This window comes from Mya arenaria, chromosome 6, assembly GCF_026914265.1.
Source record: "Mya arenaria isolate MELC-2E11 chromosome 6, ASM2691426v1".
Taxonomy (NCBI): domain Eukaryota; kingdom Metazoa; phylum Mollusca; class Bivalvia; order Myida; family Myidae; genus Mya; species Mya arenaria.
Window position 1 is genome coordinate 49015423 of NC_069127.1, and position 25819 is coordinate 49041241.

The 25819-nt window shown below is 32.7% G+C and overlaps 1 protein-coding gene across 5 annotated transcripts in view; it reads right to left on the minus strand.

The window, feature by feature from the left end:
• Positions 1-778: 778 nt before the first annotated feature.
• LOC128239318 (ras-like protein family member 11A-like) overlaps positions 779-25819 on the minus strand; it is a 36027-nt gene continuing 10986 nt past the window's right edge. For 2 of the 5 annotated variants that reach the window (XM_052955920.1, XM_052955918.1), the window contains 3 exons: positions 4032-4088; positions 3063-3136; positions 779-1551 (listed from right to left, as the gene is read on the minus strand). In XM_052955920.1, coding sequence (XP_052811880.1) covers positions 1105-1551; positions 3063-3136; positions 4032-4088 — 578 coding nt within the window. In that variant the 3' untranslated portion in view covers positions 779-1104. Of the gene's footprint in view, positions 1552-3062; positions 3137-4031; positions 4089-7765; positions 8526-11088; positions 12149-25819 lie in introns of those variants that run through there. The other 3 variants (XM_052955921.1, XM_052955916.1, XM_052955917.1) reach the window with 3 other exon arrangements.

Sequence of the window (25819 nt, forward strand, 5' to 3'; positions counted from 1 at the left end):
TAGGGTTGGCATACACATGCCACTTTATAATTCTGGTGATTTGACAAATTCAGCCACCAAAATCTACGAAATAACTGAAAACTAATAAAGGAAATGAAAGACAACATATACTTCAGAATAGTTTAGCAATCGTCGTTCATTCAACACATGTTTTATGTTTAGGTGACGGCCAATCGGTTTGCAAATGCATACATGTACAAATATGATCTTTATCTTACAAGGCTCATATAAACATGTTGATCCTAGCACCCGTCTTGTCAGGGCCATCCGTCGATGGATCATGGCGCAATTGCACTAAATTTTAAAATATCCATTACGCTTACGGCGTATCGTGTAACAAAATTATTGTCAGTATCCTCCTAAACATTTTTAAAAACCCTTTCGATTTCTGATTACTTGATAACGAAGAGTTTCAAATCTGAGTTCAGACTTTATATTTAAAACTACTTATCTAAAACATGTTACCATCATCATTGTAAATGGTATTTGTTGTTCTTAGTAATCGACTATAAATAAGTAGTGAATAATTTCCTTACTACACATCGTAAAAATAGTGTTTGAACGATTATTCCGGTGCTTGAATTTTTATTTTGAGCGCATTTATTGGAAGCCTTGTTTAGTTTTGGCATGGATCATTTTCCGCGTAACAACTTCATTCTATCGGTGATTATCAACCTGATATGTTTTTCCAATGTTCTAGGCTTCATTTGGATTTTAATTTATTTCCATACAGATATTAATATTAACATGGTTCCATTGGATAAAACTTAACGACATACATTTTTAAAAATAATCTTTATTTTATACAGCAAAAGAGCAAGGAATACTCATGGAAGCATACATGCATTTATACAAATCATACAAATGTGCACAGATAGGGTACTTTACTTCGAACGATAAATAGAAAATATGAAATGTGAGATATGTGAAAATCGATGACAAATCGTGAGAGGCCACTATAAATATATCGACTGATCATAAATCAAAGATATTGAAGAACTCCAATAAGAAAATCAATCGGTCCGATATTGGCTTCCCTTCTTGAGATTTAATTGTCATTACCAAGTTAATACAAAACAGCTGATTTGTTTTGCTCAGTGGAAGTCAAAGCGTTGAAGTCCGTGACCGCCAAGTTCGTTCAGCGAGACTTCGAAAAGATTGCTGAATCTGTAGCTTGGCTGCCACAGCAGGATTGGCCATAAATCTAGTCAATTTCTCCTTCTTCTTGAAGATAATCCGTACTTGCTGCGCAAGCGTCACAAACACATCCCCAACACTCGCTCGAGCCTCACTAGCTGCGGTTTCGAAGAAAAAAAGATTAAACTCCGCACACAGTCTGCTTACTTCCGTATCGGACACTTGTTTCCTGTCGATCATGTCCGATTTGTTGGCCACGAGTCCAATGGGCATCTGGTTTTCAGCCCGAATATGATGGACGTGCTCGACCATGCTTCGCGCCAGGTCAAAACTCGTCTTATCATTTACGGCGAAAACAATGATTACACAGTCTGCCCAAAGAACTTGGGACGGGCTCACGTCGTCAAGAGATCTCTGTAAGAAGAACAGTAGAAATGTATGTGTTGCTTCGTACACCCTATATAAAACGATATTTCTTATTAGCGCTCATGTCGACCAGAATACATAATATACAAACGAATATCACAGTCAAAGGTTATAAACACACTGCTGAACCAAATGTATTTACTTTGTTTCATGGAAGCTTTACATCGCGGTGTCTAAATCTGCTCCTGTAAGAATTTAATTTTAGCCGTTCTCGGCGTTCTTACATGATTCAGAATTACATCAAAATGATTTCTAGATATCTTGATTGACTTTAACAAAAAAACTATCTTAAATAACATTAACAATATAAAAAATATATTTTTAAGTAACATTTTAATGTATCCGTTGATATCAACAAAGGAAAAGAAAAGAAAAAACAACAACATATATTTGTCTGAATAGATGGATAATAACATGACCTCTTTCTTAGGCGATATGTCTAGAAGCTTGTTAAATAATGTTTACAATGGTAATATCTGTTAAACCTCAGAGTAATTCAATTGTTTCGACATAAATCGTTGTAAAAGTGTCTATTTTCTATTCCTGTTATTCCTGTTATTCGAGTGCTAGTGGGATGTTATACGCCAAACGCCCAGGGTTTTATGTTTTAAGGTTATTTCGACATAATTATATTATTTCACAAAAAAGGCAAATTCTTGTTTCTAGAAATTTCTACAAATAAACTTAATATTACTGTTACCTGAAAGAACAACGTGGATCATGCAGCGTTTTCATATTCACAATTTCATTATAAGGATTATTTAGAAAACTAATTCAATATTTTTGTAAATCAAAAAAGTATAAAAAATGTTGTTGTTTTTTTATATCCGATAACAATAACATAGAAAACATATTAAGCTAACTGATATAAAAACAAAATCAAATCATGCGCGTTGCGCAAGGGCTTATATAGAAAGCTACGCACAATTCAACTGAGTAAAATATTTAAGATAAAATACACGTAAAAACACTTTTGCTTTAGGTATCGATTATTTTGTTTCTAAAAATGAACATTTGGAAAAAAATTAAATACATGCCCACAACTTTGAACCTAAACTTTTATGAATGGTTCTAAGTTACTTGCAATTGAATAATATTCGTTTGATACATTTTCTTGATTTCTTTTGGCATGGTTAACTCTAAATGAAACTACTTCAGTACCACTCCAGTTTAATATGTAATTTATACAATGAACTTACGACAAACGATTTTGGTTTTAATTTGCACAAACACCTGGTAATGTGGGAGTCCTTCAAGTACAATCATATAACAAATATAATGCACCATGGTTGGTGTGTAAGTAGAGCGCGTTATGATTTAAGTTTTAACTTCTTTTGAGCTGCTTATTGCCGATGTCGTTCCTTGAGTAGAAAACAGAGATGTTGTCCTTTTAAATAGGCCAAGAACGAGTATTTGTGAGATACAGACAAATGCTTCACTCGACCAGTCTCTCACTTATTTACAGTTTGTGTTTAACAACAATGAACAGATTATCGTACCTGACCCTGTGTGTCTATAATGTGTAAGGTCAGGTGCTTTCCGTCTATACTGGTGGCATGGCTATACAGCATCTCTGAAAGTGTATGTGTCCAAATGGTAGCACACATGAAAACCAATGACTAGTGTTACATACAGCAGTTTTAATGTATTTCACCAATAGCCTTTTTAGCGCATTACCCGGGAATATCTGGTCCCTTGGAAACTGACAACATGAAACAGCAGAAATTATGAAAATTGAAATTCAAAGGACGTTTAAGTTGAATTAGTGCAAACTGATTTATGCACTTTATTTTTCCCTAGTTCCAGAAACATAATGATTATAGTTATTGGCAAAATGCATTACTAACAAGGTAGTGAGATGTTTATTTAAAAAAAATAATATGACACGCACTTTCGAACGCAAAAAAGCACATAACGAGCCTGATGAAACACTGCTAAAAACCCTGTTTTACCCTGCTTAGTCAGGATAATAAATGTTATGATAGTTTAAAAACTTTTAACGAAATTAAGTAATTATTGTATTTGGCAAACATTAGAACAACTGTCTGCATTGGACGAGTTTTGACATTTATTTCAGTTAACAGTCTCAAATGATGATGAGGTTGGCATTTTATACTTTAAAAAAAACATAATACGGGTGTTTCTGTAAATAAGTAAACTGATCTTAAACACAAGAGTTATTTCCTTTACACTGGTCATGTGGAAAATGATGTTTGGCGAGAATGCACTATTTAACAATGGTTGCTTGAAATTAATGTATACATTCATTATTCAACATTTGTAAAAAATGTGTATTACGACTTGCGCTATCGTTAAGTCGCGCCAGGATTAAATATCAACTCCAAACTGACAATCACAAATACAAAGCAAACCATAGTATATATATAAAATACCGCTTAACGTAATGTTTGGGTAACCATAGTGAGATTGTTAAAGCGAAAACAGTCATTTAGTTCAAGCATATTTACCTATGTCTGAGTTGTAATCGCCAATAAATCGTTTAGTCAGGTACCGAACGGTCAAAGCTGAAATGAAACAAAACACATGACAATTACATGTCAGTAATATAAATGAAGTAGCTAATACAAATACACATACTTTTATCAATAGCATCAGTTTGAAACTGAACCCTTTCATTGCCATGTAGACATGAGATAATAAATGGTGAATATACCCTTTCCAACATTTTGATACAGCAAATTAAATTTTGCTATGAATGTTTGACTCAAGGAGGCTGTGACGGGAACATATGTATTCTGCAATGGTGTAGTACGATTTGTCACAGGGCATTTAGTTCAATAACCTTCCCAACTATTGATATAAGTGCAAAGTGTCATGCTTCTCCCATTGTGTGAACACTTTTGCTAATATGTGCACCGTATTGCAGGTGAAGTCATGGTATAGATATCTACATCGAGGCAGGGTTTGGGGGCACAGAGAATTAGGTTATACACGTTCAATTTTATAAACCAAACTCTTATTAGTGTAAACATTTGGCATATGTTAAACCATGACTGATAACCATAATCCATACAATACATCAATACATTGCTCAAACATTGGCAAATTAAAGTGCTGATGTTTTATAGCTAAAACCAATCTTGCCTGAAACATCAAGATTCGAAGACTGTTATGTTTTTGGCTGCCTTCAAGAACACTTAACCTTACAATCGCCATACATTCATGTTGGACCCAGTGAGGTCATTTGATAATTTATACATATTGAGTGATAATATATTCAAAAGTTAAATTTGACAATAAAATAAAACAAAGGTTTTGACATCTCAAACAATAACTTCATAGTGGTAAATACAGAAATACAAGAAACATCCTTCAAATTTGGACCAAAACATTCTTTTTGCAAAAATAACCTCAAAAAGTTTAAATCGCTAAACATTAAAATGCCCACAAAATGTGCAACCATATGGATTGTCATTTTGTAAAACAAAGATTCAATAGTAGTTGAAAAAACATCAGTTGTTCCTTTTCTCATTAATAGTGTCAATGTCCTTTGAGCGTATCGTTAAACTACCATACAGCGTAAACATATTTTTGTATGATATTCGGCCACATGGGTCTATGATCTTCTGGTAAATAAATGATCTGTTCTGTTCTGTTCATATTGCACCCTTTTGATGAATAATTTCAAAAAGGATCAACACACAAACGAAATAAAAATGAATGATTTATTCGTATGTTCCATTTTACAAAAAAAATGAATGCCTATACTCGAGGGTAAAGTAGAGTTAGTTTAAACTCATTTGAAGACATCATTGCTCAATATCAGAATATGTTAATCATCATTCACAAATGTCATACTGAACATAATATTAATCTTCTTGATATGCACAAATCCAAAATGCACAATTCATTGAGATATCGTGCCGACTCGCATTACTCGGCCATTTAACATTTTTGACAAGTAACAAAAAATGACTCTTTTAATAGAGCTGTTATAAACAGCTATTAGTTATCAATCCTTAAGATAAATAAGTGATGGGTAATCAATGTAGACGAACAGTATTGCTGGAAACAAATAACAGCTGTCAAAATGCACTAATGTTTTATGCGTTTATTAAATACTACTATTGAACATCTTTTTCCGATAAGACTGCTCGTAAACGTTTGCATCTATTACCTAACACTCGTTATATCACTTTATGAAGATCATATTCATATTAACAATGCTATATGTACGCGATTGTACAATGAAACAAAGAGAGAATCTTTGATACATGTTTGGATGATAATAACGCTGTATGTCCGAAATTTGGCTTGATTGATATTGAAACTTCTTAAAGGAAATAGCGCTTATTGCGGATGGTTCATTAATATCAAAGCTATTCTTAATTAATGTGGTTTGATCTTTATATGTTAGAACCAATTTTATACTGCCTCAAAGCAATCTTTTTTGAATCTAGTCGAAACTTGTTTAAAAGGCCAGTTCAAACAGACCTGGGATAGTGATGTTTTAACTCCTCCAAATGTACCAATACCAGAATTAATAAAACTGAATTTGAACTTGAAAAATGTTATCTTAATATCAATTAGAACCTTATCGAGTCTCTAATAAATTTAGACTTTATAACAACCATTTACCAATTAAAAGAGGAAGATGGCTAGGTATAGACAAAAACGATAAAAAATGTCAATACTGTACTTTAAATGAAATTGGTGATGAATTCCACTATCTTATATTTTGCCCATATTTTGGTAATGATAGGAGAAGATAACATAATAAAGTTTCCTAACATCGTCTTTTAAATTTTGTCATAAATTTACACTTCTAATATATGTGTTAATTGTTTCAACCGTAAACACGAACTATCTTATAATTTTGATAATCATTTATTATTATGTTTAGTTTTCTGTTTATGACATTCACCTGTATTATACGACGGAAAACATTGAGAATGGAAAAAAAACAATAGATATTTTAACACAAACACGAAAATTGACCACGTTTTTAATAAGAGTGTTAATGGCGGTCAAAATAAAATTCGTATTCCAAGAATTACGTGCATAATTATTCAATATAACATTGTGATGCCAACATGTTGCCAACTTTTAAACACTATGTTGAAGAACGTCTGTTTAAAAGAAGTTAAAGTTATTGTTGGAAACAGGATACTATTGTCAGTTTTTGTCATAAGAGGCTATTTGTATTTGAACCAGAAGACTGGTATACCGTTTTAGCACTCAATATACGAACAATTTGTGAGATAATGTGTTGATTCCACTAGACTACGTATCCGCTATTTAAGAATGGTATTTCTTAATTGTTGGCTGTAGAAATAGTCAAACTTCAGAGACAACACAAGAATGAATGAAAGGTATAGCCCGCTTTTCATGAATGCTTATTAACGTTGTTTCACAGTTTGAAGTCTCATTTGTGCGTCCGAACATTTCATATTGCGTAAACTTTATACAGCGCCTTAGAACGGTGACATTTAAAAAACACATGTTTAAATAAGTCTAGTGTATATGTCATCATATAAGAGAGTCAATACGCCGCTTGAATAAGTCATGAATCATATCCCTAATTTTAAGGATTTAATAAGGTTCCAATATGCAAATAAAATAATCGTTTTGAAACACCGTACACAAACGGTTATCAGATTTAAGCATCATTTTAATATGATTATCAAATGAACAGTTATGTCGCAATTTGTGTTCTACATTCACCTAAAAGTGGCTCTAACACTTAAATTTAAACAACTTATAGCCCAGACATTCCAATCTATCGATTTAAACTTGCCATGTAGCAACGATTTATTTCACATGGTAGCTATACAGACTACACTCCGTTAATGGTTTAAATATTTCTTACTGACCCGCTAAAAAGAAGTATGCTGCTTTCGAAGCAACGATTTATATAAAACATTGTGCTTATCTTTTATCACATGGTGTGTGTACGTTAATATCTCTAATTAATTATTTTGAATATTTTTACCATTATTATTATTACTAAGTTACAAAAAGGACTGATTTTGTATTACCTGGGTCGCACTTTGGCTTGATAGTAGGCAAATAGTAAAGTAAGTATCGCAATATTTAGAACGGTCACATTCTATATCTGAGAACGATACCACATAGATACAAGTTCAAGATCGAACACTATATATCGTATAACTAAAAATTATATGAAGAGATATTATTCAGAGATGTTATTAAAATAATCATCTAAAATTACTTATAAGACCTGTTTTTCCGACCCCGTGTGTCCCGAGCACGAGCATGTTAATCTCCTTGCCGTTGTGGGCGTGTCTACTGTCCAGCCCTGCTTTCGGGCTCTTTGGGGTACTTCCCCCTTTATCCAAGTGGCTATCTACAGACATAACGCCCTCTCCTCCGGGCTTAAGCCATTGTCCTTTATCTTTCTCCCCACCATTTACTCATTTTATTATCCATCAGTTTTGAAAATAGTTTAAGCAATTCCACGCTGTATTTTCACATCACACAATTCGCCTTAATTTTCTGTAATATTCATTTAAACCTTAAATCTAATTCTTAAGCAAGTATTTGAGGAATTATGTGTACTTGTTTTAATGTATAAGGACAATACATTGTAACAGTCAAATTTTATCGTTTAAAGACTTTTACGACAGCACCCCTCGAGTAAATGATTTTATCACTTTAAACTAAAAGCAAACTTAATTTTCTCTGTTTAAATACCACTTCGTTTTACAAAATAAAGGTGTTCCTTTAAAATGTGGTTTCACTGCTACTATGTCACTTTGTATCTTAAGTGTTGTCACTATCTGAATGCACCTTCTGAATTGAATAAGACGTCACAATATAAGCACGTAATTTCATAGTAAATGTCGCAATTGCCTTTTTTCAATTTCTGGGAAAGTAGTGTTTTTATATAATTTTCCTCACTCAATCTTTGTGTTAGTTGACATTTCCCTTTATTTATCCAATAATCCTACTGAAATATATAGTTTCTAGACCTGTTTCATCTTTAGTGATAGAATTGAATGATTCAACTCCTAGAAAAAGCTAGTATTTTCTAATTATCTCTGCCAGTAATGATTATTTTCAATTTAGCTCCCAAGAAGAAAATATTTGTTCAATTTATCTTAACAAGACAGTAGCCTTTTCATGCTCACTTTGTACACATTTTATCACATGGTTTATCTGTATTTCATTGATCACGCTGAGTAACAAACACAGGTTTGCATGTGCGCTATCTTCGTGGCGTCGTGTTTAGTTCCTCAGCCTGGAAGCTTATCAGAAGAACCACTTGTTAATTGATGTCAAATTAAGACCATTGAAATAACCCCAAGGGTTGTTTTCGTCGATTTCTTGCAGATTAAGTTTTGTTGACATAAGCATGGGGTGTGTTATTACTTTGTTTCTTTAAACTTATTATTCACTATGCGCATTGGTTAATCATGTTTCGAAAACAGATACCAATAATGCTCCTTTCGAAATAAGCACTAAGGGTGTTTATTCTTTAGTCTCTTAACTCTTTTACACGATCTTAGTTAAATAGAACAAGGACCGCATGACCATCGGGCCTTTATGTTTGTATGTCAGTATCAAGATTATCACATTATTTTTATTTTAGAACAATTAGTGTAAAGCTTTCACTTTAGAGATTTGGAACTTAAATGTATTTATTTATAAATAATCCAAATAACTTAGTTAGGCATAAATTTGTTTAAGAAAAAGGGCTACACAAAGGGTTATACGGAGCTAAAGCATGTTTCATATTGAGAAACTATTTGTCAAACTGTCCCAACTTAACTTCGGATAGTAATGGAATCGCTTCCAAAGTCAACAACAACTTCCTTACGGTTGACATTTGTCTATAACCTCTTTCCGGACTGAATATTGCGTAGGCCATAATGTGAAGACAAATGCAAAATAAAATGCACTATTTGCTTTGAAAGTACAACACTTATATTGTATCAATTTTGTTTATCAAATATTGTTCAAATAAATTTTACTCGTATACCGAAATATTTATTTATCATTTGAAATATGGCATTGACTCAATGCGTGCATTAGTGTTGTGTGGCGAGTTTTACTTATACTTATAGTACAGATATTAACGTTTCATTTTTTTTTCACTAAAGCAAGACTACAAAACAAGAAGTTAAAGTCAGGCCTTCCACAGTGCAAATGTCGTTTGAAGGACAATGTTTTTATTCCAAATCATTTTTGAGGTTCAATATTGAGCAAGAATAATACATATATCCGTTGCAACACGTAAAAAAAGGTAACTAGTAGTTCAGCAGATTTTAAGAAATAAGATTTTATCAGCTTTTCAACCAAAACACATATTTGATTGGGTAGTCTGGGGCATTTATAAACAAAAACAGTATTATTAACGTACATTGGCAACATATTTTTTCGACAGAAAATGCTAATGATTTTTTATACAAAAGCTGATGAAATAATCTTTCGTATTTTTTTTATCTTATTACCACAAAATATGTCGCTAAGGATGTATGTTTTACTCCTGAAAAAAATCGTTTCTCTTAACTGAATACAAATAAAACTTCGGATCTTTGTCTGTCACCATCCCCTTTGCACAATGGAAGGCTCTTGATATGTATTAGAAGTTGAGCGAGCGAAGCGATTGAATGACATATACAATGATAAACGTACTATAAACAACACATTCTATTCTTAAAAAAAACTTACAGTCGAAATGTTCACGTAAGCAAACTTTTTTCATTCCCTCATGATCACATCCCTAGAAGACCTTTCCATATTGCATCTTTCGGCGTTTAAGCGTTTTTATATTTTGATGATTTATTTTCAATAGTGTACTCGCACATGCCATGCTATGCATCTTCAATTTAGGAATGTCTTTCTAGTTCATTTGAAAACATTATAGCAACTATTTGAAACTGGGTTGAGTGATGTCTGTTCATGATTGTTATTTGTAACAAGACACATGTCATGATGTTATCTGTCCATAAGTGATTTTATTGGATGAAAGTAATTATTGCATTTGTACTGGCCAATCATTAAACTGTTGTTTTAACTTGGACCAAACCAGACTTTTTGCCAATTCAGTCATTCTCTTGTTTCGATCTAAACCTGTCGTTTAACTACAAACCGACAGCTATAGCTGCTTACTTCTCTCCGTAACGGTTTAAATTCGTATAACTTCTCGTATAAGATTTTCTTGAAACGCCCATAATTTGTTTTTCTTGACCACGTCATTCTTCAGAACGCTAGACTTTAATTCAGACACACATAAATAATAATTAATGATCTGAAAAAGTCTCAAAACTGGGTTGGAACAATGGACATTTGATAACTGCTGTATTAGAACATCCTCAGTTTTTATGTGTTAAAAAAGATATTAATAACTAATGTTTACGAGGAATTTTAGTGAAATAAGATATGATTCAGATAAGGTTTTTTTCAAAAGTAATAATGCGACAATAATAGAACTGTTGTTTTTCCAAACACACCAATGGATCTCCAGTAGATAAGGGAATTATTTGGTAAAGCGACACATCATTATAATACGTTCAAGATTAAAACAAAAATATTTAAGACCTGTTTTTCCGACCGCGTGTTTCCCGAGCATGAGCATGTTAATATCCTTGGCACCGTGGGCGTGTCTACTGTCCAGCCCTGCCCTCGGGCTCCGATGTCTACCTCCTCCTTTGTCCAAGTGACTCTCTACAGACATAACGCCACTCCTTCTTAGGTCATTGACCTACATCACATCACTTGCTCATTTTATCGTCCGTCAGTTTTGACAAATTTACGCCTATCTCCTTTATTCAATATTTCACGATCCGCCCTAATTTGCAACACATTTATAAATTTCAAAATCCATTCAAATTTTGACCGTTTTTTATAATTTATATAATGTACTGAACATAATTTATCAGTCGACCATTAAATTTCGAAATATTAAACAGACTAATACGTTGCACACTCTTTGAAGAAAATAATTTCTCCTTATCGGCTGAATAAAATAGTTAAAATTTCAACAGTTTTCCAAACAATTCTTTTTCGAAAATAATACCTTTTTAAAAATGTAGTTTCACTATCACAAAGTCCCAAATAATCTTGAATGTTGTCAATATTTTGATTGCACCATTTGAAAATAACGCCGTATTTCCGCTATTTCCATGTTCCAATTACTTGGAAAATAAGGTTAACATATATTTTCCCACACATCAACTTGACATCTACTCGCTTTAGTTTAAATATCACTTCACATGTCTTCAAATATTGTTGGAAGTATTTTCCTGTTTAAACCTCATATATTTCTGCTTTAATGTCCACTTATTTTATTAAACTCCAAGAAAAAAGCTTGTTTTCTCTACTCTATCTGCAAATTATGAATATTATCATTTTCGCTCTAAAAACAAACCATTTGTTCAATTTATCTTTTCAAGACAGTAGCCTTTTCATGCTTATTTTGCAAACCTTTCATCACACGGAGTATTGGTTATTCATTGATCACACTGAGTAATTAGCATAGGTATGCATTTGCGCTATCTCCGCGGCGTCGTGTTTAGTTTCTCAGCCTTAACGCTTATCAGCCAAACCACTTGTTGCCTGATGCCAAATTACGGTCATTGCAATAACTCCGGGTAAATTTAATTGAGGTGAAATTTCACATAAGCATGACGTTAGTATTTCATGTTATGAAGTACATTTAATCCCAAGGCGCATCGTAGTATTTGCTTCAGTGGGAAAAAATGAAATTAATGAGATAGTTGCATTGTTAAACCTTCTGTCTTCTCTGTTTTAATTTCATGCATTTCATTTTCGCAAGCCATGCCTGTTTTCAATGAAGCGGGCCAGCATGCCTAGGGCATATTGCCCCTTAATAACATAGCCCATATTCGTGGTCACGATGACTCAATCCGTGATACTTGTTACATTGTACCATTACCTTCAATAACAGTACATGGTGTATGTTAAAACGGTATTTCTTTTGTACAGATCGGTGTCCTTAATTTATTTGTTTTTATTTCTTGCAAAATATTTTACATGTATTTTACCTCTCGTATTCACTTATTGGAACTTATTTCATCGAAATGATTATCTCAAAAATATCTTACCATTTACTTGACATTAAAAATGCAAATTTCAAAAGCACACAGGTTTTGGAGATATCTACAGCTTCAATCAACGTTGGCTTGTCAGCCACTTTACATATTTGACTGATATCAGATGCCTATCATTATCTTATTATTTATTTTTAAACAGGCTTTAGTTACCATTCTATCAGATAAATGATTGATGGGTAATAAATAATGATGATGAAGAATATTGTTGAAAGCAATTTACAGCTGGCATACGGTAATAAAGTAAGGCGTCATTCTATGATTCTTTTTCTGAATATTCAGAGCATTTTTCGGTAAGGGTTTCAGCTGACTAACACTCGTCACGCTATGTTATGGTGAAGATCACTTGATTAAGTTATTCACCCATATTGTATGGACATCCTACTTATTTAGTCATCATATTTTTAGCAGATTCTATGAAGAAAATATAGGAACGAATTGATAAAAATTGGATATTGATGAGACTGGAGGAACTAAATTCGGATTTAACTCCTAGGTTGAATAATTGACCATAGCAAGGCGATGATGCTAAATACTTTCCAAGACACAAAGAGATGCCAAATGTTTGCCTTTTGATATCGAATTGTGATGTTTAAGTAGTTTTGTGCAAATAGTTTGTTAAGGTGAAATTTACATTAGTGTGTGAGGAATTTGTCGAAATGCACATTTCAGAACATAAATATATTTGTGCCATAATTATTATTATAATAAACCCACACAAGAAACATAGATAGAATTTCGAACAAGGTTAAAGAAGATCATTACTATTAGTATTAGTATTAGAAATTATGCATAAAAATACAGCATATAAACGGTTTTATATGTACCAAAAACATTTTTTAGTTATGTTTTTGCATTTGCTAGTGAAAGACAAAGGAAAAACACCAATATGTAAGCCATATAATAAACATCTTAACATTTATACTAACACCAACACTGACATGACTTTAATGAGAGAATAAATGGAGGTCTAGAACTAATCCAGGAATTTGGTGCATGTTGAATAGAACATGTTGATGCCAACATGTTGCCAACTATTCGAAACTCGGTTAATGAAGGGTGAAGTGTGCAAGTTATTAAGAGATACAATGTATCATTCGTCAAGATTTCCCAAAACAGGCTATTTGTATATGAAACCAGAAGGCTGATAGACCGTTTTGACATTCAATGGTATAAGTTAATTCGTCCAGACAACGTTTTTTCTAAGTATATAAATTATATTATTGTACTCGGATGTATGAACAGTCAAACTACAAGGACACAACAGAGATAAATGTCAACTGTTTACATCTCAACATCCCTAACTAAGTCGGTTTACAAATTTCCAAGGTACGCCCGAAACGCTACTGTTCCCTGCGATCTGTTTACTGTGGACATGTAGTGTATTTGAGGTACAAAAAGAAAATGTACCAATGATATTATAATAAACATGTTATGTATGTTATTGACATACATATATACGGATAATGCCGATTGGTTTATTAACACTGTACTCATAACGTTTAATTACCAGTGAACAGTTAGATCACATTGATGACAATAATATTTTAATTACTTTGTCCACACTTTCGTACATTAACGACCAAACTAGATTAATTTCATAAATAGAAGTTGTTTTTTTCAAATCGGTATACAGGAGTTATTATTGTATCAGACACGTGAGTTGAATTCATCTCATGTTATGTAAAATTGTAAATTCACATTACAGCTAGTCATTGATGTGTGTAACTAATTATTTTTTATTTTTTCCAATGTAGTATTCTATTCAGAAAGTTTTAAATTTCATCCAGCAGAAAGATGAAAAAAATCGGACGACTTTCTCTAAATAATGGAAAAATCAACAACAATTAACGGTCAATTACCCCATAGCTGTACCAGTGAAGAATTTGAAACTCGTTCGATATCATCCAGACCTATCATCTGAATATTTCTTGTAAATAATTGATGAGCAATACTTAGGAACAGAACAGAAGAGAAAATTTATTTTTGACTTAAGCATAAACATTTCATTGTCACATCACACAAATATAAAACAGAATTTAAGTGATAGAAATCACAAAACCTTCGTCACTTAGAACATTTTATTATGTAACTCTTTTACAATAATATGCCACCTAGAGAGATGTTAAAGTAAACAAATTGTCAATAAAGAGTCTCATTAAACTGATAATGCACTTACAATAACTGCTTGTTATCTATAATGTTAATGTAAAAAACAAAATAATATGCAAAACTATAAACAACAACTGTTGCATAATATAATACTGAGTGTCCAGGAATGCTTTAAAGTATCATACACACGAAAAATACAATCGATTCTAGGTATATCCATGAAAACGAAGTCTCTTGAATGTTCTATTTGAGTATATTGTCACTTATCGTATCCGAAGGCACTGAATGTACATAATGTTCATAAAACACACTTTCAGTCTTCCAGCGCCCTAACCGCATGACCTTTTTGGGATCTTCAAGGCTTTCAACCGCTTTAGTAGCCCCAGTTGGGCGGAAATCCTTTGGACGGAATCCTTCACCTTGTAAACCAACACGGTTTAAGGCACTTTTTAATATGTTGGATACAGTTTTTGAGTCAATCGCCCTGAATGGTTTAGTTAATGTTAAGAACACAGGTTTATCTACACAAAGTTCTCTTTGTTGAGTAGTTCTTTCAATGTAAGTCTGTAATGCACATACAGGATCTAGTAAACTATCAGTGGTAGGACGTACAGTAACAGAAAAACCAGATCTATCTGTGTCATTCTTAATGCCATGAAAATCTATAACTACACTACCGTCTTGTTGAAAATGAAGCTGACTTGTACTAAAAATCATTCTCTCAATACAATTAGAATCTTTATCAAAAATAACACCCCTAGGGGCAATGTCAGATGGCCTAAGCATAACTGTGAATGCAAGTAGAACAATGGTTTTCTCCCTAAGGTCCTTAAGCTTAAGTTGTGTATTACAGCCTAATTGTCTAAATAACATATTAAATGGTTCTGTAGGTATAACATTTGACTTTTTCCTGACCGCGACAGTTCCAGCTTTTACAAGTCCATCACAAAGGTACTTTATGTCCCTATCATGTGTAAAATTGGGTAAACAACGAATGTTGAAAAAATGGGACAGTGCAGCACAACATGACTTCAACATTGATGAAGGCCTATCAGAACCATCAGCAGTCTGACATAAAAACTCTGCTAAGTGATGTGGTTGAACCTTGCCGACCTCAATATTGTTATTGTGACAAAAATCTAAAAACCTTTTAAGCATTCTATTGTAAAGTTCCAATGTGCTTTCTGCGAGACAGAGTGTAGTTTGCAAAGCTGCTCTGTCTGACCATCCCTGAGTTAGTAATTTTTCTTGCCACTCACTCTCCATGCATATATTTTCCAGTTTGTGTTTCGAAGCGGCTCGGCTACTGTACCGTTTAAGAATGTCTGCCTTTTGTTTGGAAGTGGAATTGGTGGTACCACTGAAAGAGCTTTGAGTTTGTGAAACCACATGTGACCCCGCCATGCTGGTGCAATTACAGTTGCCTCTGCTTGTTGTTGCACAAGTACTTGCACCACCTGCTCTAATAACCGAAAAGGTGGATTTACAAAATTGTTCATGTGTCCCCAATCTTGTTGGGCTAGAGCATCCACTCCTGTTGTATAGGGATCCAGGAAACGGCTGTTGTAAACAGGAAGATGTGTATTTGCCATGGTTGCAAAGCGATCTATGTCGTGTGGGCCCCATAGTGTATCTAGGAGATAGAACAGGGCTGGATTTAGCTGCCATTCGTAAAGTGGGTTTAGGCGTGACAATTTGTCCGGCATGCAATTCAACTTGCCCTGGATGTGCTTTGCCGACAGTAAAACGTTGTGCTCTAGAGCAAGTTCCCAAATTCCCGACGCTATTTTGTTGAGTTCTATGCATGGCCCACCGAGGTGGTTTAAGTATGCTACTGTTGTTATATTGTCCGACACTATTTGAATATGTTTGTCTGCAACTCTGTCTATGAATGATTCCAGCACTAATCTGACTGTTAGTAGTTCCCTGATGTTGGACGACTTGTGGCTTATACTCGGGGGCCAAAATCCTTGGGCGTAACAATTGTCCATCACTCCACCCCATGCTATGTGGGATGCATCTGTAAATATCTGAGCTTGCACTGGTGAAGGAATTAAAACGGTCCCGTTCCATTGTTGAACTGAAGTTTTCCACCATAACAAATCAGATTTAACACTATTATTCAAATATAACACATCTGACCATGAAGTTTTTGTTTTTAACAATCTATAAACACTTCTAAGCATAAGTTTTCCAGGTAGCACAGCACTAGTCATAGAAACACATACACCAGCAATTTTTGCTAGAGTTCTAGCCTCTATTTTAGTTTTCTTAAGAAGCCGTGATAAATCATGACTTAGCTTTTTCAGTTTGTGTTTTGGCACTAAAATCTCTGGGTATCCTGAGCTGCCTTTTGAGGTCAAAATAAATCCAAGGAACAATTTCGTTGGTTCAGGCGTTAACGAACTTTTCTCCTTATTAACAACAAACCCCAAATTATCTAATGTACTCAAAAGTAGTGATTTTTGAAAGTTCATATCACAACATTGAGCAGCAAGGCAACCATCATCTACATATGATGCAAGACGTAACCCAAGATTGCGCAAGTATGTGATTACAACACGTGTTATTTTAGTAAAGAAATATGGACTTACATTTAAGCCAAATGGTAAAACAGTCCAAACATAGTAATTATTGCGCCATTTTATGCCTAAATATGATTGAAGTGAGGGATGAATATTGACATGATGAAAACCTGAGTTAAGGTCCCATGTAATAAACTGGTCCTTAGGTTTTACAATATTTTTCAGGTAAGAAATGCCTTCATATTGAAATTTCGGGGCTTCTATATATTGATTTATGGCCCTTAAATCAGTAATTAATCTCCATTTACCACCTTTTTTAGGCACACATCCTACTGGACTTACACATGTGGGTACATAATTTACATGCTTTAAAGCTCCTGATGTCAACAGCAATTGGATTTCTGTGTCAACAAATTTATTTTGACTAGAAGTAAGTGAATGATTGCACCGAAAAAATGATGGTGGTTCTCTTTTAAATGAAAATTTAACACCTTCAGATATACAGTTTAACACAAAATCACTGGCACCTATATTTTGCCATGCAGCTAAGTGATGCTTTAAGGAACCGGCATGAAATTGCATAATCTTAAACTAATGTTACATACCCAAATGCACAGTATATACTAAAATATGTAGTACACAATGTATCAAACACACAAAACATCAATTCGATTAAGAAATATCATACAGTAACTACTATACATTGTTTGAAATGTGAATAAATGTGTCTATGATTTAATTAGTTAATCATCTGTTAATTGTTAAGAACACTACACTGTATGATTGTCATTGTTATCTGAGTTTTGTGTTTATCACTGTATTGTATGTACATCATCAATAAACATGTAAATAGTTACATGGCAACAGTAATGGCATAATGATGTAACTGTCAAAGTTTCTAGTTATCGGTAGATTCCTCCTTCTTGTCATTACGCTTGAAAAATCTGGGCTGATAGTTCCTTGGTCCCTGAAAGGAGTCGAACACGTTATTGTAGTTTGGTCCAGATCCCCGACCACGGTATGGAAAACGACCGAATGACCTTGGTTGCAGGTTATTGGAACCTCTACCAGCAGGCGGTTCGTGTTGGACTTTTACCGATGCGAGCGAAGCAGCAGTTTTTATGTTTTCGATAGCGACATCACTAACAGTACCCTTGGAACCCTGTAGAGATCGAAATATCTTGGCAGTGTCATTTGAAAAGTTAGACTGAACAAACACATTGGCTTGTTCACCTTGCAGGTAATGAATTTGTGCACATAAAATAGTGTTTATGGTGGCTAAGGTGTCTTCCGTGGGTTTGTCAATGCTCCAAAGAACTTTAAGAGCTGTCTCCGAGTACCGAGCACATTTGTTGACGACAGCTGACAAGTGTTGACAATCACGTTTTGAGGATTTGCAATCTGGTACTAAAAATTCTTTAGGTAGACGTTTGGAAGCAACACCTGTTTTTATTTGCAAAAAGTCACTCTCAATGGCACTCACGTCCACTGTTGCTAACCCGGTGGTACCTTTTTGAAAACTAGCAGTTAACTGGTTGGTAGGACTGGGTGGGGTAAAACCCGATGCGTACTCGTACTGAGATTCTGGACGATTATGCGCTTCCTCGAACGCTTTCGTTAGTCTGTCCAATCGATTTGCTAACTCGTCGACCTTTTCTTCCATGCTACTCATGTCGAAGTTTGAGGTAAACAGCGATTTTCTGACGCTCCTCTAAACCTCGTGGCCATGGGTGAAGAGTCACCAACAAGAACAATATAGAATATACACACACAATCAATCAAAACAAAAAATAGTTACATTATACGCTTTTTTACTGATTTTTTTTGTATTAAAGACATATTTTTAGACATTACTCAAAATGAAATAACAAAAGGAGAAAAAGGAAAACAGCAATCAAGTTACACACATATCAGCGTGCATCAGGACATTGAGGAATGCTTTTGATATCATTAAGACCGGTAACAATTAATTTCTCTATATATTGCATGAACAATAATGGTCAGTTATCCTCGTTGAACAATATGGAAAGCCATATTTTCAGACAGAGAGCTTACTAATCTGCATGCGTTCTCTAAATAATTGATGAACAATAATGGTCAGTTATATCCCTATATCAAAGGCAAATAACAGACCCTTGTATCAACAACTGATTTTATCAGTTGCCAAAACATCAATTTATGAACATTTTTCAACTCATAACACACACCACTTTACAATATAAAATTACCTTACGTAACACTTATTATTTTCAATATTCAATAAATTTATTTCAGGTCTTTTTCTTGCAATATTATTTGCTACGATTTAAAAAAATTATAATCCAAATGAAAATTTTGTAGATGTCAATTGGTATTAGTATGTTCGATATAGAAATGGTTTTATGCCATTATATATATATAATCTGTTTGTGTCGACATATTTCTTTAAAACAATCTTTAAACGTTGAAGTTTTATATCCCAAACATTGTTTGTCCGAAATTATGCAATGCATTCAAAACAAGTATTACTTTCTTTTATTCAAGACGAATCAGTATACATGAAGTTTGACTTTTACCTTTCAAATCAACAAGATAATATAATTGCTCACATGGAATTTGCTAAAGTAATTGGTAACGATTTACATTGCATTTTACGCAAACTCCATTTTTCAATTACTTGCAAAATAATAGTTACCTTCATTTTCCCACACATCAACTTGCGATCCACTTTCTATCAAACACCCTGACGTATGAGGTCTCTAAATCTTGTTTATACTTATGGACAGAAAAATAGATGAACTCCCAGAAATAGCTAGTATTTTCCAATTATTTCTGCCAGTTATGATTGTCATAAATTTATCTCCCAAGAACTTAACATTTGTTCAAATTCTCTTAACAATACATTCGCCATTCTATTTTCTGTTACAGACGGTTTTCATTAATTCATTGTTCACACATTCACATGCATGCTGCTGAGCTATCTTCGTGGCGTATCTTCTACAGCCACAGAGCTTATCAACAGAACCACTGGTTAACTGATGCCAAATTAAGTTCATTAAAAGACCCCCCTCACGTCAATTTCTTACAGTTATCTTTACATAAGCATGATGTCTGTTACTATGTTTTTCTCAGAACTCCGTCTTCTCTTTTGTCATATGTTTGCGTATTATTTTCAGTGTACATGTGTATCTAACATTCAGAAACATATATCAATAATCTCCTTTCGAAATTAGCACTAAGGTTGAGTGTTTTGTGCTATCAAAAGTTCCTGCTCCTTCATGAATCTCAATTATCCATTCACACGATATCGGAATGGTGGAAACACTTTGATTCGCAACACTTCTGAGGCTATTAATTTCAACGAATTATTTCCTAAACGTTTCTTTTAAAGTATTAAACCGAATATAACAACGCTATAAACACACCACATTCGTTAAACATATCTCATTGTATAGCATGAAGACCGTATGACCATCGGGCGTTGATATTCAAATAATCCCAAGTCCCTTTTATTTAATTTTACTTTACTAGTTTATTAATTCAAAATCGATATTGGAATTCTTCAGTTATGTATACAAGTGTATTAATTCAACATCGATATTGGAATTCTTCAGTTATGTATACAAGTGTATTAATTCAACATCGATATTGGAATTCCTCAGTTATGTATACAAGTGTATTAATTCAACATCGATATTGGAATTCTTCAGTTATGTATACAAGTGTATTAATTCAACATCGATATTGGAATTCTTCAGTTATGTATACAAGTGTATTAATTCAACATCGATATTGGAATTCTTCAGTTATGTATACAAGTGTATTAATTCAACATCGATATTGGAATTCCTCAGTTATGTTCAACATCGATATTGGAATTCTTCAGTTATGTATACAAGTGTATTAATTCAACATCGATATTGAAATTCTTCAGTTATGTATACAAGTGTATTAATTCAACATCGATATTGGAATTCTTCAGTTATGTATACAAGTGTATTAATTATACATCGATATTGGGATTCTTCAGTTGTGTATACAAGTGTATTAATTATACATCGATATTGGGATTCTTCAGTTGTGTATACAAGTGTATTAATTCAACATCGATATTGGAATTCTTCAGTTATGTATACAAGTGTATTAATTCAACATCGATATTGGGATTCTTCAGTTATGTATACAACTGTACTAATTTAACATCGATATTGGGATTCTTCAGTTATGTATACAAGTGTATTAATTCAACATCGATATTGGAATTCTTCAGTTATGTATACAAGTGTATTAATTCAACATCGATATTGGAATTCTTCAGTTATGTATACAAGTGTATTAATTCAACATCGATATTGGGATTCTTCAGTTATGTATACAAGTGTATTAATTCAACATCGATATTGGAATTCTTCAGTTATGTATACAAGTGTATTAATTCAACATCGATATTGGAATTCTTCAGTTATGTGTACAAGTGTATTAATTCAACATCGATATTGGAATTCTTCAGTTATGTGTACAAGTGTATTAATTCAACATCGATATTGGAACTCTTCAGTTATGTATACAAGTGTATTAATTCAACATCGATATTGGAATTCTTCAGTTATGTATACAAGTGTATTAATTCAACATCGATATTGGAATTCTTCAGTTATGTATACAAGTGTATTAATTCAACATCGATATTGGAATTCTTCAGTTATGTATACAAGTGTATTAATTCAACATCGATATTGGAATTCTTCAGTTATGTATACAAGTGTATTAATTCAACATCGATATTGGAATTCTTCAGTTATGTATACAAGTGTATTAATTCAACATCGATATTGGAATTCTTCAGTTATGTATACAAGTGTATTAATTCAACATCGATATTGGGATTCTTCAGTTATGTATACAAGTGTATTAATTCAACATCGATATTGGGATTCTTCAGTTGTGTATACAAGTGTATTAATTCAACATCGATATTGGAATTCTTCAGTTATGTATACAAGTGTATTAATTCAACATCGATATTGGAATTCTTCAGTTATGTATACAAGTGTATTAATTCAACATCGATATTGGGATTCTTCAGTTGTGTATACAAGTGTATTAATTCAACATCGATATTGGGATTCTTCAGTTGTGTATACAAGTGTATTAATTCAACATCGATATTGGGATTCTTCAGTTGTGTATACAAGTGTATTAATTTAACATCGATATTGGGATTCTTCAGTTGTGTATACAAGTGTATTAATTCAACATCGATATTGGAATTCTTCAGTTGTGTATACAAGTGTATTAATTCAACATCGATATTGGAATTCTTCAGTTATGTATACAAGTGTATTAATTCAACATCGATATTGGAATTCTTCAGTTATGTATACAAGTGTATTAATTCAACATCAATATTGGGATTCTTCAGTTATGTATACAAGTGTATTAATTCAACATCGATATTGGGATTCTTCAGTTATGTATACAAGTGTATTAATTCAACATCGATATTGGGATTCTTCAGTTATGTATACAAGTGTATTAATTCAACATCGATATTGGGATTCTTCAGTTATGTATACAAGTGTATTAATTCAACATCGATATTGGGATTCTTCAGTTGTGTATACAAGTGTATTAATTCAACATCGATATTGGGATTCTTCAGTTGTGTATACAAGTGTATTAATTCAACATCGATATTGGGATTCTTCAGTTGTGTATACAAGTGTATTAATTCAACATCGATATTGGAATTCTTCAGTTATGTATACAAGTGTATTAATTCAACATCGATATTGGAATTCTTCAGTTATGTATACAAGTGTATTAATTCAACATCGATATTGGAATTCTTCAGTTGTGTATACAAGTGTATTAATTCAACATCGATATTGGAATTCTTCAGTTGTGTATACAAGTGTATTAATTCAACATCGATATTGGAATTCTTCAGTTATGTATACAAGTGTATTAATTCAACATCGATATTGGGATTCTTCAGTTATGTATACAAGTGTATTAATTCAACATCGATATTGGGATTCTTCAGTTATGTATACAAGTGTATTAATTCAACATCGATATTGGAATTCTTCAGTTATGTATACAAGTGTATTAATTCAACATCGATATTGGAATTCTTCAGTTATGTATACAAGTGTATTAATTCAACATCGATATTGGAATTCTTCAGTTATGTATACAAGTGTATTAATTTAACATCGATATTGGAATTCTTCAGTTATGTGTACAAGTGTATTAATTCAACATCGATATTGGAACTCTTCAGTTATGTATACAAGTGTATTAATTCAACATCGATATTGGAATTCTTCAGTTATGTATACAAGTGTATTAATTCAACATCGATATTGGAATTCTTCAGTTATGTATACAAGTGTATTAATTCAACATCGATATTGGAATTCTTCAGTTATGTATACAAGTGTATTAATTCAACATCGATATTGGAATTCTTCAGTTATGTATACAAGTGTATTAATTCAACATCGATATTGGAATTCTTCAGTTATGTATACAAGTGTATTAATTCAACATCGATATTGGAATTCTTCAGTTATGTATACAAGTGTATTAATTCAACATCGATATTGGGATTCTTCAGTTATGTATACAAGTGTATTAATTCAACATCGATATTGGGATTCTTCAGTTGTGTATACAAGTGTATTAATTCAACATCGATATTGGAATTCTTCAGTTATGTATACAAGTGTATTAATTCAACATCGATATTGGAATTCTTCAGTTATGTATACAAGTGTATTAATTCAACATCGATATTGGGATTCTTCAGTTGTGTATACAAGTGTATTAATTCAACATCGATATTGGGATTCTTCAGTTGTGTATACAAGTGTATTAATTCAACATCGATATTGGGATTCTTCAGTTGTGTATACAAGTGTATTAATTTAACATCGATATTGGGATTCTTCAGTTGTGTATACAAGTGTATTAATTCAACATCGATATTGGAATTCTTCAGTTGTGTATACAAGTGTATTAATTCAACATCGATATTGGAATTCTTCAGTTATGTATACAAGTGTATTAATTCAACATCGATATTGGAATTCTTCAGTTATGTATACAAGTGTATTAATTCAACATCAATATTGGGATTCTTCAGTTATGTATACAAGTGTATTAATTCAACATCGATATTGGGATTCTTCAGTTATGTATACAAGTGTATTAATTCAACATCGATATTGGGATTCTTCAGTTATGTATACAAGTGTATTAATTCAACATCGATATTGGGATTCTTCAGTTATGTATACAAGTGTATTAATTCAACATCGATATTGGGATTCTTCAGTTGTGTATACAAGTGTATTAATTCAACATCGATATTGGGATTCTTCAGTTGTGTATACAAGTGTATTAATTCAACATCGATATTGGGATTCTTCAGTTGTGTATACAAGTGTATTAATTCAACATCGATATTGGAATTCTTCAGTTATGTATACAAGTGTATTAATTCAACATCGATATTGGAATTCTTCAGTTATGTATACAAGTGTATTAATTCAACATCGATATTGGAATTCTTCAGTTGTGTATACAAGTGTATTAATTCAACATCGATATTGGAATTCTTCAGTTGTGTATACAAGTGTATTAATTCAACATCGATATTGGAATTCTTCAGTTATGTATACAAGTGTATTAATTCAACATCGATATTGGGATTCTTCAGTTATGTATACAAGTGTATTAATTCAACATCGATATTGGGATTCTTCAGTTATGTATACAAGTGTATTAATTCAACATCGATATTGGAATTCTTCAGTTATGTATACAAGTGTATTAATTCAACATCGATATTGGAATTCTTCAGTTATGTATACAAGTGTATTAATTCAACATCGATATTGGAATTCTTCAGTTATGTATACAAGTGTATTAATTTAACATCGATATTGGAATTCTTCAGTTATGTGTACAAGTGTATTAATTCAACATCGATATTGGAATTCTTCAGTTATGTATACAAGTGTATTAATTCAACATCGATATTGGGATTCTTCAGTTATGTATACAAGTGTATTAATTCAACATCGATATTGGAATTCTTCAGTTGTGTATACAAGTGTATTAATTCAACATCGATATTGGAATTCTTCAGTTATGTATACAAGTGTATTAATTCAACATCGATATTGGAATTTTTCAGTTATGTATACAAGTGTATTAATTCAACATCGATATTGGAATTCTTCAGTTATGTATACAAGTGTATTAATTCAACATCGATATTGGGATTCTTCAGTTATGTATACAAGTGTATTAATTTAACATCGATATTGGGATTCTTCAGTTGTGTATACAAGTGTATTAATTTAACATCGATATTGGGATTCTTCAGTTGTGTATACAAGTGTATTAATTCAACATCGATATTGGGATTCTTCAGTTGTGTATACAAGTGTATTAATTCAACATCGATATTGGAATTCTTCAGTTATGTATACAAGTGTATTAATTCAACATCGATATTGGGATTCTTCAGTTATGTATACAAGTGTATTAATTCAACATCGATATTGGGAT